This window comes from Antrostomus carolinensis, unplaced genomic scaffold, assembly GCF_000700745.2.
Source record: "Antrostomus carolinensis isolate BGI_N321 unplaced genomic scaffold, ASM70074v2 scaffold49032, whole genome shotgun sequence".
Classification (NCBI taxonomy): Eukaryota; Metazoa; Chordata; class Aves; order Caprimulgiformes; family Caprimulgidae; genus Antrostomus; species Antrostomus carolinensis.
The window spans coordinates 1-15,647 of NW_010299820.1; the positions used below are offsets into that span (position 1 = coordinate 1).

The 15,647-nt window shown below is 36.4% G+C and overlaps 1 protein-coding gene across 1 annotated transcript; it reads left to right on the forward strand.

Annotated features, from left to right (window-relative positions):
* The first annotated feature begins 599 nt into the window (after positions 1-599).
* LOC104521035 (retinal dehydrogenase 1) lies at positions 600-14,797 on the forward strand. The gene is made up of 8 exons (XM_010162906.1): positions 600-726; positions 1,786-1,847; positions 3,668-3,796; positions 6,428-6,541; positions 8,191-8,293; positions 9,279-9,463; positions 12,549-12,713; positions 14,636-14,797. The coding sequence occupies exons 1-8, from the start codon at positions 600-602 to the stop codon at positions 14,795-14,797; spliced, it is 1,047 nt and encodes a 348-aa protein (XP_010161208.1).
* The last annotated feature ends 850 nt before the right edge of the window (positions 14,798-15,647 follow it).

The following is a 15,647-nucleotide window of genomic DNA, read 5'->3' on the forward strand; positions in this document are numbered from 1 at the left end:
ACTAGAGTGACATTTGCCTTCCTCCAATCCTTCCATGCTTTGAGTTTTCTTGTTCATATAAGTTGCTAATCATGCATTTATTAAACACCTAGAAAGATGATCCTTAGTATTTAAAATGCACAGGATCCTAAGTTAATGTGACAGTTCTTTCTATGAAACTATTTTCTACCTTGGGTGTTAGAGCAAACAGACTGAGGGAGGCCGCTCATTTTATTTGCATCAGTTATTTGTGCAGACTGCTAGCTGATCTTTTCATCTACACTTGTGGAATATTCAGTATAAACTAGAACCGTGTAACTAATTCAGATGGGAGAAACGTTACTGATTTTTTCAGAACATCTTACCATTACAAATGTGCCATGATCATGTTTTCTGAATAGATCAGTGTGATTAAACCATCATGAAAACTTCTCATTTGTAAATTGCTACCTTGGGTTTTTCAAATGCTAGGTATCCTTCAGAGTGAAATTAATCTAAATGTTTGTTCTGCAGCTGAAAACCTCTGAACTGAAAAATTAAAAGCTAAATGACAAAGTAAAAGCATGAGAACCATTATCAGTATTTGATACTAACTTTGTAATTTCTGTTGTCTGCAGACAATGGAAAGCATTGATGGTGGGAAACTCTTTTCCCATGCCTACCTAATGGATTTAGATGCTTGTATCAAAACGTTACGCTACTGTGCAGGCTGGGCTGATAAAATCCATGGGCGTACTGTTCCTATGGGTGAGTAGTTTTGAGATAACAGAAGTACAGAACTGAAGCCAGTGTGATCTGTAAAAAGACGTTTTTTTTTCTGAGTTATGCAATACAGAAAATATCTCAAATGGAAAATATTTTTGATAGTTCTTAGGTAGGTTATTTAAGATCTATCATAGTGCTCCTTTTAGACATATAGGGCAGTTATTGACATTTAGTTCTTGTCCTATACACCACCAATAAGTACTGTTTATTGACCAAAATATTTCAGCCTGTATCTATATCTAAGAAGTCTGGTAGGCTGCTTTTGCATAGCAATATAGTTTATGCAATGGTAGAGTAATGAAAACCAGGTGTTGTTTATTAAAGCTAAGATTAACACAAACAGTAACATTTGTTTCACTTATTGGATAATATTAGGAAGAGCACTAAGAGAGAGGAATGAGGAAACATTATTTTGCTGAAATTTCCTTCCATTCCCTCTCCCATTAGACAGCTCTGTAACATTGTTTCTAGCTGCCTTCTCTCAGAAGGACAAAGAAGAGAATGGTAATAAAGAAGGAATTAAGGAAAACTCGAGTGATAAATACTTCCAACTTTTTTGCATGACACAGATCTCTACACTAGGCTTAATGGAACACATGTTTATTTGAATCAAAGAGAATTTTATACTTAATGGATTTGATTTAAGCTAAGATCTAATACTAAAAAATGTCTGATATGTACCTAGGATTGCAAGTAGCCTTTAAAAAAGCGTTTTCCAAAAAAAAAAAAAAAAAAAAAAAAAAAAAAAAAAAAATAAGGAATGTTTGTTAGTTAGTGTGTTGTGCATACCATATTGAGACGCAGAGCTATCACTGCAAAAAGTCAGTCAGTCAGAATCAAACCTTGGAGTTATGAAGAAAGTAAATATTAAATACAGATGTACTTTATGGTTGATTTTTTGCATAGCTAAGGTTTGAATATACCATTTATAAGTAAAATTATATGCAGCTAAGTTTGGTATCCAACTTTATCTTCTTTCTGATTTAACTGTTTCTCACAAATGCTTTGTCTGAATGTCTAATTTATTTCTTCTTCCCTTAGATGGAAACTTTTTTACATTTACAAGACATGAGCCTATTGGTGTGTGTGGCCAAATTATTCCTGTAAGTTGGAGCCAGTTATGTGAAACACAAATGTTCCTGTTACAGATGAAAATGTTTTTGAAATTTTGTCTATGCAAGCACATTTGTGAAACCTTACCAATCAGAAATTTTCAGGTCCTGAAAGATAGGGACTATCCTGAGTATTCATCAAATGCAATTTTTGGTGAGTCAGTCTGGTTCAGTCTTGTGTCTCTCCTCCCTGTATATGGAGGGAAAAGAAATCTCAAGCTTGAATGATGGATTAGTTCGAAATACAGCATTGTGTTTTGTTGGAACTGAAAGAATTTGAAATAAACATGTAGAGGAGGGTAGTATTTACAGCCTATAAGCAATAAGCTCTTTAGAACCTGAAATATCTGTTTTTCTCTGTACAGCATCCAGACAGCTGGGTCTTTATTTATGACTAAGACTCATTCTCCGTGTTGATGGTACAAGTAACAACATAAATAATATGTCCAATAAGCACAGTAATAGTGAGCCATACTTTCCCAGGCTCCTGTTTGGAGCCTCTAAATTCCAGTTTTGAAGTTGCTTAATATAAGTGAAGATTCAAAAAGCCTGCCTGAATCTGAATATCCAAAACATTGAAGAATTCAACTTTTAAACTTACTTCTGAGGTCTACACAGCTTCAATGGCTTGCTGTGAAAATGATTATATGCACTAGACACTCCTAATCCACCCACCTTTTTGCACATGATATGTGTGGGCAGCCTGACCTGACCTGCTCAACAGTTTACCAGATTCTGAAGTAGTCAGCTTGTCTATCAGGTTTACTCAGACATCTGGGAGTCAAGATATGCTGAAGAATTATACACACTAGATGCGACAACTTTAAATAAAATTGCATCCTGGAAGTGTTAAGTGTTAGTATAAACACTGTCTTCCTTTATAAAATGTTCAAGGACTTCTGAATATATCTTTATTTTCTCTCCATTGAAAGTGAATCCACCAAGTCAGAGGTTTTTTCAAACACCATAAAAATTGAGGACTATGTGAATGCTGCAAAACACTTTTGCTAGATCAGCATTTACATTTCCCTTCTGCTCACACAGTTCCACTTTAATGGTGAAGGTCCAGAAAACCCTGTAAACCCTTGTGTTACTTGTGCTCCTGTTATTTTTTGGGGGTGGGGTGAGATAAGGAGAGAGATAAAGAACAGTTGCATTTATACTCCTTCAAGTCTTTTTCACTTAATAGGTAACTGTTAACTGTCTTTTTCCACACTTTCATAAAGGTAAGGTTAACTATATCTTTTGTGCTGAAGTTCATGGGCTCAATGCTTCCAGAACTATCAGAAATATTCTCAAAGCAGCAATCCGTTTTTCACCAGCCACATTGTCCCTCATACTGCTGAATATGGGGTCCAAAGGAGTGAGCTGCTCTGCAGTCTGGCTGGACTGACCACAACAGAAAGCTGTCAGTGAAACCTCCAGGGAAGAAGGCAAGGGCAACATTACATATTATTTTCGTCTCCCTTAAAAAACTGAATGGATGATGGATGTGACCATTTAAGATAGCAAAAGTCCTGATTTCATCACTAATCCAGCAACTTTCTGTAAGCCTTTGTTAGAAGAGTACACTTATTGTCTCTTGAGCTTTTAACTAAAGCCTTGGATACCCTGGACTCACATACTCTAAAATCACTAGTCTTTGTACAACACATCTTGCCCAGTTGCTTTTTCAAAATATCTTCATTCTGAAAAGAGTTCGACAAAGAATTCAACCACCCAGTTGACAATTTGCACTATTATCATAGAAAAAACAAAGGCATTTTGGTCATGTATTAGAAATAAGATACACCTTCTCAACTGTCTTTCAGTGGAACTTCCCTTTGCTTATGTTCATGTGGAAGATCGCCGTTGCTCTTTGTTGTGGAAACACGGTGGTCATCAAACCAGCAGAACAAACTCCACTGACTGCCCTTTACATGGGATCTTTAATTAAAGAGGTAAGTTGGCAACAGCAGAGTTTCTTGCCCTTCTCAGTAACCTAAGAGTATACTGCAGCTGAAGTGCCATAGAGGCTGTCCTCTGCAAGTACTTCTTATAGCATGTCTAGCCTTGTACTATGGAACTTACTTTACTGTAAATCAGTGAAGCAAATCCAGGACAAAAGCATGCATATTTTTCAGCCTAGTCCACACACATCAAAAAAACCCATAATGGCAATTTAGTAAACTTCATTCCTTGGCAAACATATTTGTATTACGAAAGCACAGTACCTTTCAAAGGCAAAAGCAAACAGGGAGTTAAGAGCAGAGTACTTAGAGTTGGGTAGCAATTACTTTATTAACATAGTTATCACAGAAAAGGACCTGTATGTACAGCCAATTTTTATTTTTTAATTGAACAAACTTTCATCCACCTGGGTTTATCATTAACAGGGAGCTGTAAAATTGAACCAGTGACCGCTGCCAAACTTATGAACTCTCTTCACATGGAAACTGGGAGAATACATTTTGTGCTCTTGAACACAAGGAGTGTGGTAGTTTCTCCAGTGTCTCCAAAGTTATGTTGACTATTGTGCCCAGAAACAGCACACACCCAAAGAAGAACAATTAAATAGTTTAGCTATTGTGCTTCCCAATAAAATCACAGAATGGTAGGGGTTGGAAGGGACCTCTGGAGATCATCTAATCAACTAAAATCAACTTATGTAATCTAATATGTTTGAAGAATTGGCACAGATATCAATAGTCACCAGCACAGTAACCTTGCAGAATGTTAATGGAAATGACTTGGCACATTTTATTATTCTGCTTCAAAACAATGATTCAGCAGAGCATACTGACATACTGGTTATGCGTTAATTTTTCACAGAAACTGATTTACTATCAGGAAAGAGCTAAGTCCTGCTGTTATTGCATCACATAGTGAATGTTACTAGATGATACTGGGAAGGAGGAATTGCTTTAAAAAAAAAAATCAGAGATACCTTTTGTATTAATTTTTAACAATAAGTGTCAGAAAGTACATTTCTCTGAAGAAGTAAAAGGGAAAGTAACTCAGTCCTGCTCCAAGTCTAATGAAATGTCTGTTCTGATATTCTGATTTCTTGAAAGGAGTGCTCATAAGTGGGAATGTGATCCGTGGTCCATTTGGTGTGCATGTTTACAATAGTTACAGAGTGGTAATGACTGATATAGCACCACAGCATTTTTAGTGAAAGGCAGGATGATTCTCATTTTGCCCATTCATTCAGCGTTCAACTGGAAGAGAAACTTGTATGTAATTCCTAAACGTCTTTGGTGTATTATCTGGTAGATATTGTGAAGCTTTAAAAAAAAATATTTATCTTATCAAGACCTTCAAGATTTGTTCACCCCAATCTAGCTGAGTTCTAATTTATACCTGGAATATCCAAACAAAGTCAGAGCCCAAATCCCTGATAGTGATCAAAACCTCAGTCATCACTTCAGTAGCTGCTTTAGACTTGTGAAACTATCTGAAGATCTAATTTAACTTTCTACTTGCCAAGCATCCACATTAAAAAAAAAAAAAAAAAAAAAAGCCACTTTTGGTCACTTTTGGTAATCCTCACTATCCTTCTTGTCCTTCTTGAATCCTTCTTGTCCTTCTTGATAGTCCTCACAAGGCTCCTTTGCTAATATGTAGAGAATAGCTTCTAATATAGACATGGAAATTAAATGCCCAAGGTAACACAGTGTGAATTAGTCCCATAAAAATATTCTTCTTACTTTCATCTGCAAATTAAGTATGAAACACAATGCTAAACAAATGGAAGTAACCTGATTATCTCATCAGTTCCAGGGTAAATATTAATCTGGAATTTTAAATGAGCATTAAGTTCATTGACAGAATACATCTGAGCATGAACCTGTAAGGAAGTTTGCCTGACAAGCTGTTGAAAGAAAATAATTTGTTTTGTCTATAAGTGGAACATAACTAATATAGAATTGGTGGAAAACTAGGTCTGATTTGACCCAGAGGAAAAGCCTCTTTAGACAGAAAATTTGCAAGATACTGGAACTGTGCATATCTCAGGTAGCCAGTTTTTTCATGCTTAGCATCTGATTTGCCTCTTTCATGCCATAAACTCTCATGTTGCACACTCTGTACTTTCAACTGATGTCCAGAGGAAGAAGTGAAGATGTTGAGTTTGAAGTACTATTTCTATTATTTTTCTTAATAGAATTTCAGTGTAAGTCAGCATTACTTAAATTCCATCTAGCATGAGAGATAATAAGCAGAAGTCAGCAAGCACACAGGATGATTCAAATAGCTTTAACAAAGCAGACATGAAATCTGTCTCTTTACACACCTGATGAGGGGAGAAAAGAAAAAATAAATTTATTCCTTACCAGTGACACTGAAAAAGAACAAAAATTAAATGTTCTTTTTTTAAAAAAAGAAGAGAGACAGTCCAATAGCCTAAAAAACAGGTGAGGGAAAGAGGGCATAAATCATGTAAGAATTAACAGAATTGGGGCTCCAGGGATGAGAATAACTGTATAACTGAGAAAAGGTGACTAGAGACCTGAAAAGGGGAGTAAGGCTATATAAGACATATTCTTCTAGTCTCCTTCCCCAGATTTACAGGGTTCTCTCTTCCAATTCAGGCAGGATTTCCACCTGGAGTTGTCAACATTGTGCCAGGATTTGGACCCACCGCTGGAGCAGCAATTTCTCACCACATGGATATAGATAAAGTAGCTTTCACAGGCTCTACAGAGGTACTATAATGAATGCAAGAAAATATAAGCAGGAACTGTGCCCCTCTGATTCCCAGTAATGGTTTAATGTCTAACTTGTTCTATGTAACTATTTTAACTTTTTTCTTTCTTTTGGCTGTTGGTTCATTAAAAAAAGTCTGTTTAATGATTTGTTGGTTAGTATTAACTTTAAACATATTTAAACAATGTTTGTATTGCAGGAAAGCCCTTCAAAAAAGGCACTCCATGAGATACAATAGGTTCTAGTATACTAGGGGTATTTAAAATCTTCTAATTTAAAAAGAAAACATGCTCATAACTTTTTGTTTTCTTCTTTTTTTTAAGAATAATTATTTCAAAAAATGCAAAAAGTAAAACCTGCTATGCTCTGTTCTCATTAATTTTAATAGCAACAGAATGGTAGGAAGGTAATTCAGAAATCTCATTCCTGGTTCTGCACACACTTAAGTGAGGTGATGGCTTTTTGGTATTTGAGTTATACTGATGATCATCTGGGTGGTCTTAGAAGTGTATTTGAAGTTGTATCAGTTTAATAATTGAAAGAAAGGTCACTGTTAAGTTTCCCTAACATTAACTCTGAAGAACTGTGAGTGATATGATCAAAGATTTATAAGTACAGGCATTATATAACTGTATCCTTAACAGAGTACATTATATTATCTGTCTGTATGCAAGCTACATGGAAGAGCTGCCAACTGGTCTCTTAACTTCTTGGATGCACACTCCAAAGATAAAAGTGATTGCTTTATATCAAGGATCAGTACACACTAAATGCAAGAGCTATGTTTACTCTTAGAAACTTTTAGTTCTAAAGTAATGGGAAAGAAAAACAACCCAAAAACTCAACATCTGTGAAATATCCCACAGATGTTCCCAATGGACAGTGACAACTACAATTACCACTGTCCAATGTCCCTCCAAAGGCAGGTGGACCAGAGGATGTATTCATAGAGTTTGATGACAGTACCCTTCCTCTGATAGTGCAATTTATCAGCAAGAAATAAAGGCAGGAAAGCTGACAGAGGAAGGAAGCTATCTGATGGTTGCTACACATGGACAGTTACAGCCACAAAGGCTACAAACACCTTTTTCCTTCACAATTTTTCCAGGACAATTAATATTAAGTAGTTCCTTTAATTATGCCAGCAATGGAAAGTAGCAAGGTAGAGGTTCTGCCTCGCAGTGTCCATTTCCTCTTCTTCCTTACAGTGTAGATATCTACCTTTTCTCTCATATACTTTGTGCATCAAAGTACTTTCCCATGTACAAAACAGAGGAACTTCAACCTGATGGGAGTAACTGGCAGAGTAGAAATCAGTGCCTACTTTAGATTACAGATAAAAACAAATAGAGTGGTGGCAACCAAAAAAGCATCAGACATCCTTGGCAGTTAACATGAGTATGTCCAGGGCGAAACTATTCTAGAAAGCATTCTTGGTTTGTAGATGGCACGTCACCTGCACCCAGACTCTCATTTCCAATTTTTGGTTTTGTTTCTTTTTTTTAAATTATTATTTATTTTTAATTTCTACATTTACTGGGACAGTAGACAACTGTGAACTGATTTTCACTTCTGAAGAACTCAGAGAAGTGTCAGTGTGGTCATAATAAACTTTTTGAGATTAAGCTGTCTTTTCCCTACATTTTAGGTTGGCAAACTGATTAAAGAAGCAGCAGGGAAGAGCAATCTGAAGAGAGTTACATTGGAACTTGGAGGAAAAAGTCCTAACATTATATTTGCAGATGCAGACTGTTAGTAGCATTTTTATTATATAAACCTTGTGCTTTTGCAAGTCACATGTTCTTTTTCTTTCCTTTGTCAGCAAATTATTTGTACTTGTTTAGTGAAGGAGTAATTTTTAATGTTTTCTAGTCACACCATATTTTTAAGTTAGATTGTCACCAAAAATTGATGGCTCCTAAATGGATATGAACCTCTGACAACATGTCCACCCTTACTGTAATTAAGGATCATCCTAACACAACATGAATGCAGAACCAAAAGCAGCTAGTTGGATCTTATACAGGTTTATTAACTTTCTAGCTGAATATTTCTCCTGGTACTGCTGATAAGGCAAATAATGTTGAAACTACATTTCACATAGAACAGCTGAATGTGCATTTGTCATGCTGTTCTTGATAAGATGATTAAGGGAATGGAGCTATCCCCCTTATGAGAAAAGGCCGAGGGAACTGGGTCTCCTTAGCTTGGAGAAGAAGAGACTGAGGGGCGACCTTATTAATATTTATAAATATGTTAAGGATGAATGTCAGGAGGAAGGAGCCAGGCTCTTCTCAGTGATGTCCAATGGTAGGACAAGGGGCAATGGGTGTGAGCTGGAACACAGGAGGTTCCGCTTAAAATTGAGAAGAAACTTCTTTACAGTGAGGGTGACGGAGCACTGGGACAGGCTGCCCAGGGAGGTTGTGGAGTCTCCTTCTCTGGAGACATTCAAAACCCGCCTGGATGCCTTTTTATGTGATCTCATTTAGGTTCCTGCTCCGGCAGGGGGATTGGACTAGATGAATTTCGAGGTCCCTTCCAATCCCTACCATTCTGTGATTCTGTGAAGAGTAGCTTTGGACGTAAGTAAATGGATTAATATCTGAGTTTTAAAGGGCCATAAAAATAAAAAGTACTAAAAAGGGAAATGAGATGGACTGACAAGGGTTTGTAAATATTTTATGACATTACCATTCAAGCTTATGACCTGAGGAACTCTGCATTTCTTTGCAGTGGACACTGCTGTGGAATTTGCACATATTGGTCTGTTCTACCACCAGGGACAGTGTTGTATAGCAGGATCTAGGATTTTTGTAGAAGAGCCTATTTATGATGAGTTTGTTAGACGGAGCATTGAACGAGCAAAGAAGTATACTCTTGGGAATCCTCTATTGCCTGGTGTACAGCAAGGCCCTCAGGTAAGTAATGTTTTTTGTTTCCAATATAACTGTGACACAACATCACAGTTTAATGTACTCCTAAACCCATTGCTGCGTTAGTGTTAAGCTTAAATACAGTTGTATAGTGGTTAGTCTGGAGGACCAGGAAGAAGAAACTGGAGTGGTGGTTATTTGTGTCACTATTATAGGCTTAAGGGTGATTTTTTTTTCTCTGTTCTGGTTCTTTTTTGTTATGGGATGGGAAGAATTATATAAAACTGAAATGCTTTGAGAAAGCTTCAACGCAATATCTATAAAAATGCAAGTACGATCACCTATGTCAGAGATTGCTAACATTATATTCAAATAGTGCCACCATAAGAGAATTTTGAGGAAATAAAACTTAATAGTACCTTTTCCCCTTTTTCAAGGTGTTAATGTTTCATTATGCTGCTTTCATTTTTAGCATATTGCATAGTTAAAATGTGTAATTTTGTACTTTTTCCTGCTTAAGTTAAAAGATTATGCCAACAGCTTTACCATTAAATAAAAGCTAAAATGCAATTTTAAAAAACATTGCTATAACAATGCTGTGGGTTCAGTGGATCATAGTAGAGCATTGTTAAATTAGTTTTCACCTAGAGATCTATTTCCATATCACCTTGTGCTACAGGATATCTTGGTAGAGCTATTATGCACGTATTTGATTGTCACAGAATAATGGAACTGTATTAGAGACAAAGCAAAACTGGAGACAAAGCAATTCCCACACATTTGATAATGTAACATTTTCTTCATTGTTTGTCACGCTCATTGTATATAGTAAAAGACACCAAGTAAATTGGAAAACTGAATTCCAAGCCATAAAAGCTTTGGAGAATTTAAAGACAGTAAGGATACTATTTTGATATCCTGTAACGTGTCTTGCTAACAAGCTAATATGTTCAGCTAAATAAATGTAAATGCCAGAGAACAGGAAGACTGAAACAAGTAAACTCCAGGTGTCTGTCCAGTTTGGTATGAGGTGTAGAGCTCATACCAAACTAACAGGAATCCACTCACATGTTATTGTGGCCTTACTGCGTCTGAAATTCATGCTAACAATTTAAATTAGAAATGAAAGTAAATTTTTACTAAAAAATAGGAAGTTTGAACATACAAAAAAGCATTACCGAAAACATTTGAAAGACCACGAGGACTCTTTTCTCCTCTAGTCTCATCATTTGCATTTCTTGACCTCTTTTTCTTCTTAGTAAGATTTAGCAGAAATCTTAACTGTTTCACAAGTCAGCAAAGTTTCTCCTTTTGTAACTCTTATGATCCCTTGTAATAGAAAACTGTAACCATTTGGTTTAGGTGCATTTCTTTTGTGGTAATTATGTTAAATATCTCTATTTATCTTCAAATTCCTTGTTGTGCTTTGGTTACTTATTTCTGGAAACAACAAATTATAGACTGTATTAGGCACATTCAGTGTTCTCTTGCCATAGAGACTCCTTAAAAGCCATGTTTGTCCTCCAGTTCATAGGCCCTCTGGGGTAGCACCTGCCTCAGGCAACAAGTTTGGGTAATGCTTTGTAGAGTGAGCACCAAAGAGGAGTCAAAGACCCTAGTGGAATGCAAAAGATCATATATTTGCTAATTCACACATTATTAAGATAAATAATTATTATAATATTAAAAAAAGACAGCAACATGAGCTGTATCATCTAAACCTCAACTTCTCTTCAAAATGTTTATGCACAAGAGATATTTGGCCACCAGAGTTACAGAAATTTTATGTCTTCAGAATGCAGTAAGGCAATTGTTTGAAAGCAAAATGACGAGGGGAGTTCAGCGAACTAAAATCACCTCCTTATAAATACCCTTATAAATCCATATCCTTATAAACATAAGCTTTTATCACAGCTTTAGTTGAATAGCTGTTTAGTCTAATAGGTACCCAAGATTCCCCAGAACCTTTGAAAATATTGTTGGGTTCCATGACTATGGTAATACTTGTTGCATAAACTGAAATGCAAAATTTATTGCATGAACAAGAGAATAAGATACACACTTACTCTGCTGACTGATGGGTATGATCAGAGAGGAGAAGCTTCCATGCAACAGTCACCCAAAAAGTAATCTCAGTATCTGCATGAGCCAGGACTTGAAGGGCTGAACTTTTTTTTTTAAGAGATTGTCAAAGGTCCCTACCAAACAATCTTTACCACTGAATATTTCTTAACATAAATGTTATCTTGTGCACAATTTTCCTTCAGTAGCAATTAATTGCTTTGGAGATGGAAGGAGAGGAAAGATGTATGATCTGTTTCTAGTCTCCATTTACACTGTTTCCTTTCATCCACGTTGTGACTGAAAACGGGAAGGAATTAGAGAACTGTAAGCTCCTATTGCACTGCCACCATAAACTCCTTTTCCAGTCAAAGACCATGCATTTTGCTGTACTATAGAGCCAAACTGCAATATGCTTGGCATATGTTGAATTTTTCTGTAGGCTTGGGCAAGTGGAGGTGCAGAGATTGCCTTCATACTGTAAACAACTTGCCACCTATGTTTCTCAAACTACAAATGTAGGTGCCTTTATTCTACTTACAAATCAGAATGAACTAAACACAACATTGAGTTTCCGTTATATTTTATTGTTTCTTTTAACTTTAACAGATTAGAAAAACAGTATGGCAAATTGATCAGACCTAGTGAAGTACAGAAGAGTCCTGCTGGCTAGACCAAGCCCTTTGCTATTTTTGCAGAATCAAGTTCAGTAATTTTTATTTTCATGAACCTTTTGCATTTTGTAAGAATACTGGGAGAAGTATAAAAGACATTTATTTATAGGGGTTTTTTTTTCTTTTTTTACTAAGGAAAAATGGGATATCTCTCCCTCTATAGACAATTCCTCTATGTAAAAATTTCTGATTACTAGTCCATTTGAGAAAAGCCTGTAAAGTTTTGAGAAGTTAGTGACAAGAATACTTGCAGTGCTCTCCAGCTGTTCCACTTCAACACATACAACTGAACATTTGAACAAAGCTGGAACACTATTAGGTTTTGGTTAATGAGTTAGAAGAATAATTGTTATCAGTGTGTGCTGTTTTCATCCCTGTAATATCTTTTAATTTAGATTGATAAAGAGCAGTTTAAAAAAATCCTGGACCTAATTGAAAGTGGGAAAAAAGAAGGAGCCAAACTGGAATGTGGAGGAGGTCCATGGGGAGAAAAGGGTTACTTCATCCAGCCCACAGTTTTTTCTAATGTTACAGATAATATGCGCATCGCCAAAGAAGAGGTAAATAAATTCTTGGCAGTCTGTACTCTCACTGGAGATTGTCTGTTTAAATGTCTGTGCAAAACATCCATTTAGAAGGTCAAGTGGCTACATAAAAATACCCTCAGTAAATCTGTCGTTCTATCCTGGTGGTGTTGAAAACATTTTTCTTGGTTTCTGATGCCTGTTCCACCAACTCAGTGAAGGTGAGGGAGAGGAGTATGAGACTGGCTTGCTGATGAAGGCTCCAGCTTAAGCTGGAAGTTGGATTGTTTATATCACCCCATCTGCCCAGGTCTCATATATCAGAATCACAGTAACCTGTAACAGAGAAACAAACCTTGAAGGCACAGATTGTGAACTCTGCACTGCTAAGGAGCGAGTTAATTTGAGATTTGGACAGAAAAAGCATCAAGCAGCTATTTTGCAATAAGAGAAAATTGTTAGACTGGACTTCCACAGACAGTGTTGGTGGCAGTTACAGCAAAGTAGAATTTTGTCTCTGCAGGGTTATTTAACCTGAATCAGTTTGCAGAAATGCCTATAAAATGTTGAAGGAGTTTTTACTGAACCAACTAAGTGGCAGTGCCAGGGCAGTCCTATAAACACAGCCTCAGAGTCCAAAATGACCTCTTCTTTGTGGGTTTGGGTTTGGTTTGGTTTTGGTTTTGGTTTTGGTTTTGTTTACATTCATCTTAATTAATAACTATTGTAATTGTGTTACAATTGGTGTCCATTATACTTCTTCGTACAAGGAAGCTCCTTCAGAATTGTTGCAAATCTAGACGTTGTTTTGTATAGCCAAAGGTACAACTGTTGCAGTCTGCTGAACGTACCTAGTACATTCAGCAGGTATCGATAGGCTGAGTTAAAATGAACGCCAGAGCATGTAGATTTAATTCTGAAGAGGAAAGGGCTGTAAAACAGGACAGAGTTGTATGAGAAATAATTTGGATCGTTTCTGCCTGTCTGAGAGGCAGGTAGGAAACTACACAGAGGTACTTTTCTTCAAAAATCCGTTTCCTTTGGGTCATCAGTACAAGTACTGCTTCTTTCAGACTATTTTGAGTGTATTGAATAATGAAACCCCAGAGAGCCAAGGCAATCTGAAGAATATCCAGATTCTGAAACTCACAGCTTGAACAGTGGGGAACATTCAGTGGTTTTCTGATCTATGCAAATCAATCCCTGCAACTACAGTTAAGTTAGAAACTGGCACTAAACACTTTCCAAGAAAATCAAGTTGAAAGCTCATGATCTATAGGAATGGAAGTAATTAGATGCAGTAGTGCCCCCTGCCCTACACAGCCTTGGCACTGTGTGATGAGCATGGGCATGGACATCCCTGACTGAGAACACAGAACAACGCTAGTGGGAAAGCCAGCATGAGGGACTGTTATGTCACATACCATTCATATGGAAAGCAGAAATAATTGTTTGACCTAGCATACATGCCCAGTTGTGCAGCTACCTGCAGAGATAAAAGCCTAATATAAAGTTTAGGGGAAGGAAAAGTTGAATGTCTTTCACAACTGTAAAATTGAAGCTTACCAAGAAAATACTGATTCATTTGTAACCAGTATAGATATGTAACATACTGTGACTCCATGTTAACTATCTTTATGCTGGATATCTTTTCTTCTTTCTTTCTTCCCCCCTCATAATTTATAATTTTATTTATTTATTTATTGTTTTATTATTCATTTTACTACAGGCTGTCCTGCTTTGCTCCATATTATGAAAATCTTATCTTTATGTGAATTTATAATCCTTTTTAGAAATCTGTTCTGAGATGAACACTCTTGACTGAATGAATTTGGAAATAAGTCTATCTGACAGGAAAAAAAAACAAAAACAAAAAACCAAACAACTTTAAGACATAAATTATTTACAATAGTAAGGTATACCAGTCCATTTCATATGTTTACATGTGTCTGAAACAGATATTTGGACCTGTTCAACAAATCATGAAGTTTAAAACTGTAGATGAGGTTATCAGGAGAGCAAATAATACTACCTATGGTTTAGCAGCAGCAGTTTTTACCAAAGACATTGACAAAGCACTGACGTTTGCATCTGCCCTTCAGGCTGGAACAGTATGGTAAGTAATGGCTTTTTTAATTCTTGTTTCAGAACTACAGGTGTCAATAGCAATAACTGTAGGACATTTTAACACTTCTTTGGGTGGTATACTTTCGTATTTCTATTCCTTGTCATCTTTAGAGAGCTAGATTAACACCATCCTCTTGTGTCTCTCCCTCACCTTTCCATAATTAATGTGCTATTAAATAAATACTTCTTGTAAGCCTTCACACAATTGTCTTGGAAACTTAGTCTGAAAACGGAAATTGCTCACTAGAAAGGAAAGGAGACAAAAGGAAATACAGTAAGAGTGCCACTTTCCTTTCCATTCAGGATCTGGGGATAGGCCAATACGTATTTAATTTGCAGGGATCCTTTTTTGTACTGTGTAAGGAAATTAATTATCTGAAGTTCTGTGGCAATCCACCTGTGATGATTCATAAAATGTGACTGAAAAAAAGGATGGAAACAAAATTGGGAAAGGAGTGCTACAAGTACAAAGACAACTATTTCCAGAGATGGAAAAGAAAGAGGCAACCTATATGGAGCTGGAAAGGTAAAGGCTGAAAGACGCGAGTGAAAGCTTGGAGGAATAGCAAGCTGAGTCTAATGTCTATAAACGACAGAGACTTGCATTTCCTTGCAGTTATGTCAATGCTTCAGAAAGAAAACAACTAACTTCACCTGGAAGCAAAGCCTGTGTCCAATTTACATTTTACGTGAAAGAACTTGTAACCAGCATAAATTCCTGCACAGGTCCTGAGACCTAAAAACATAAGTTTTCTAAAAATAAGTTAACCGTTTTGACTTAGGAGTTTTTATTGTTTAAATAGAAGAAAGATTAAAATAAAAGTGGAGTCTTTGGTTTTTACT

What these genes read in the sequence shown, in the direction of transcription:
- LOC104521035 (XM_010162906.1), top strand. Translation starts at nt 600, where the DNA reads ATGGAAAGCATTGATGGTGGGAAACTCTTTTCCCATGCCTACCTAATG. An exon ending in CTTTCACAGGCTCTACAGAG is followed by an intron (nt 6,542 to 8,190) that starts GTACTATAATGA and finishes CCTACATTTTAG; the next exon opens with GTTGGCAAACTGATTAAAGA. An exon ending in TATATTTGCAGATGCAGACT is followed by an intron (nt 8,294 to 9,278) that starts GTTAGTAGCATT and finishes ATTTCTTTGCAG; the next exon opens with TGGACACTGCTGTGGAATTT.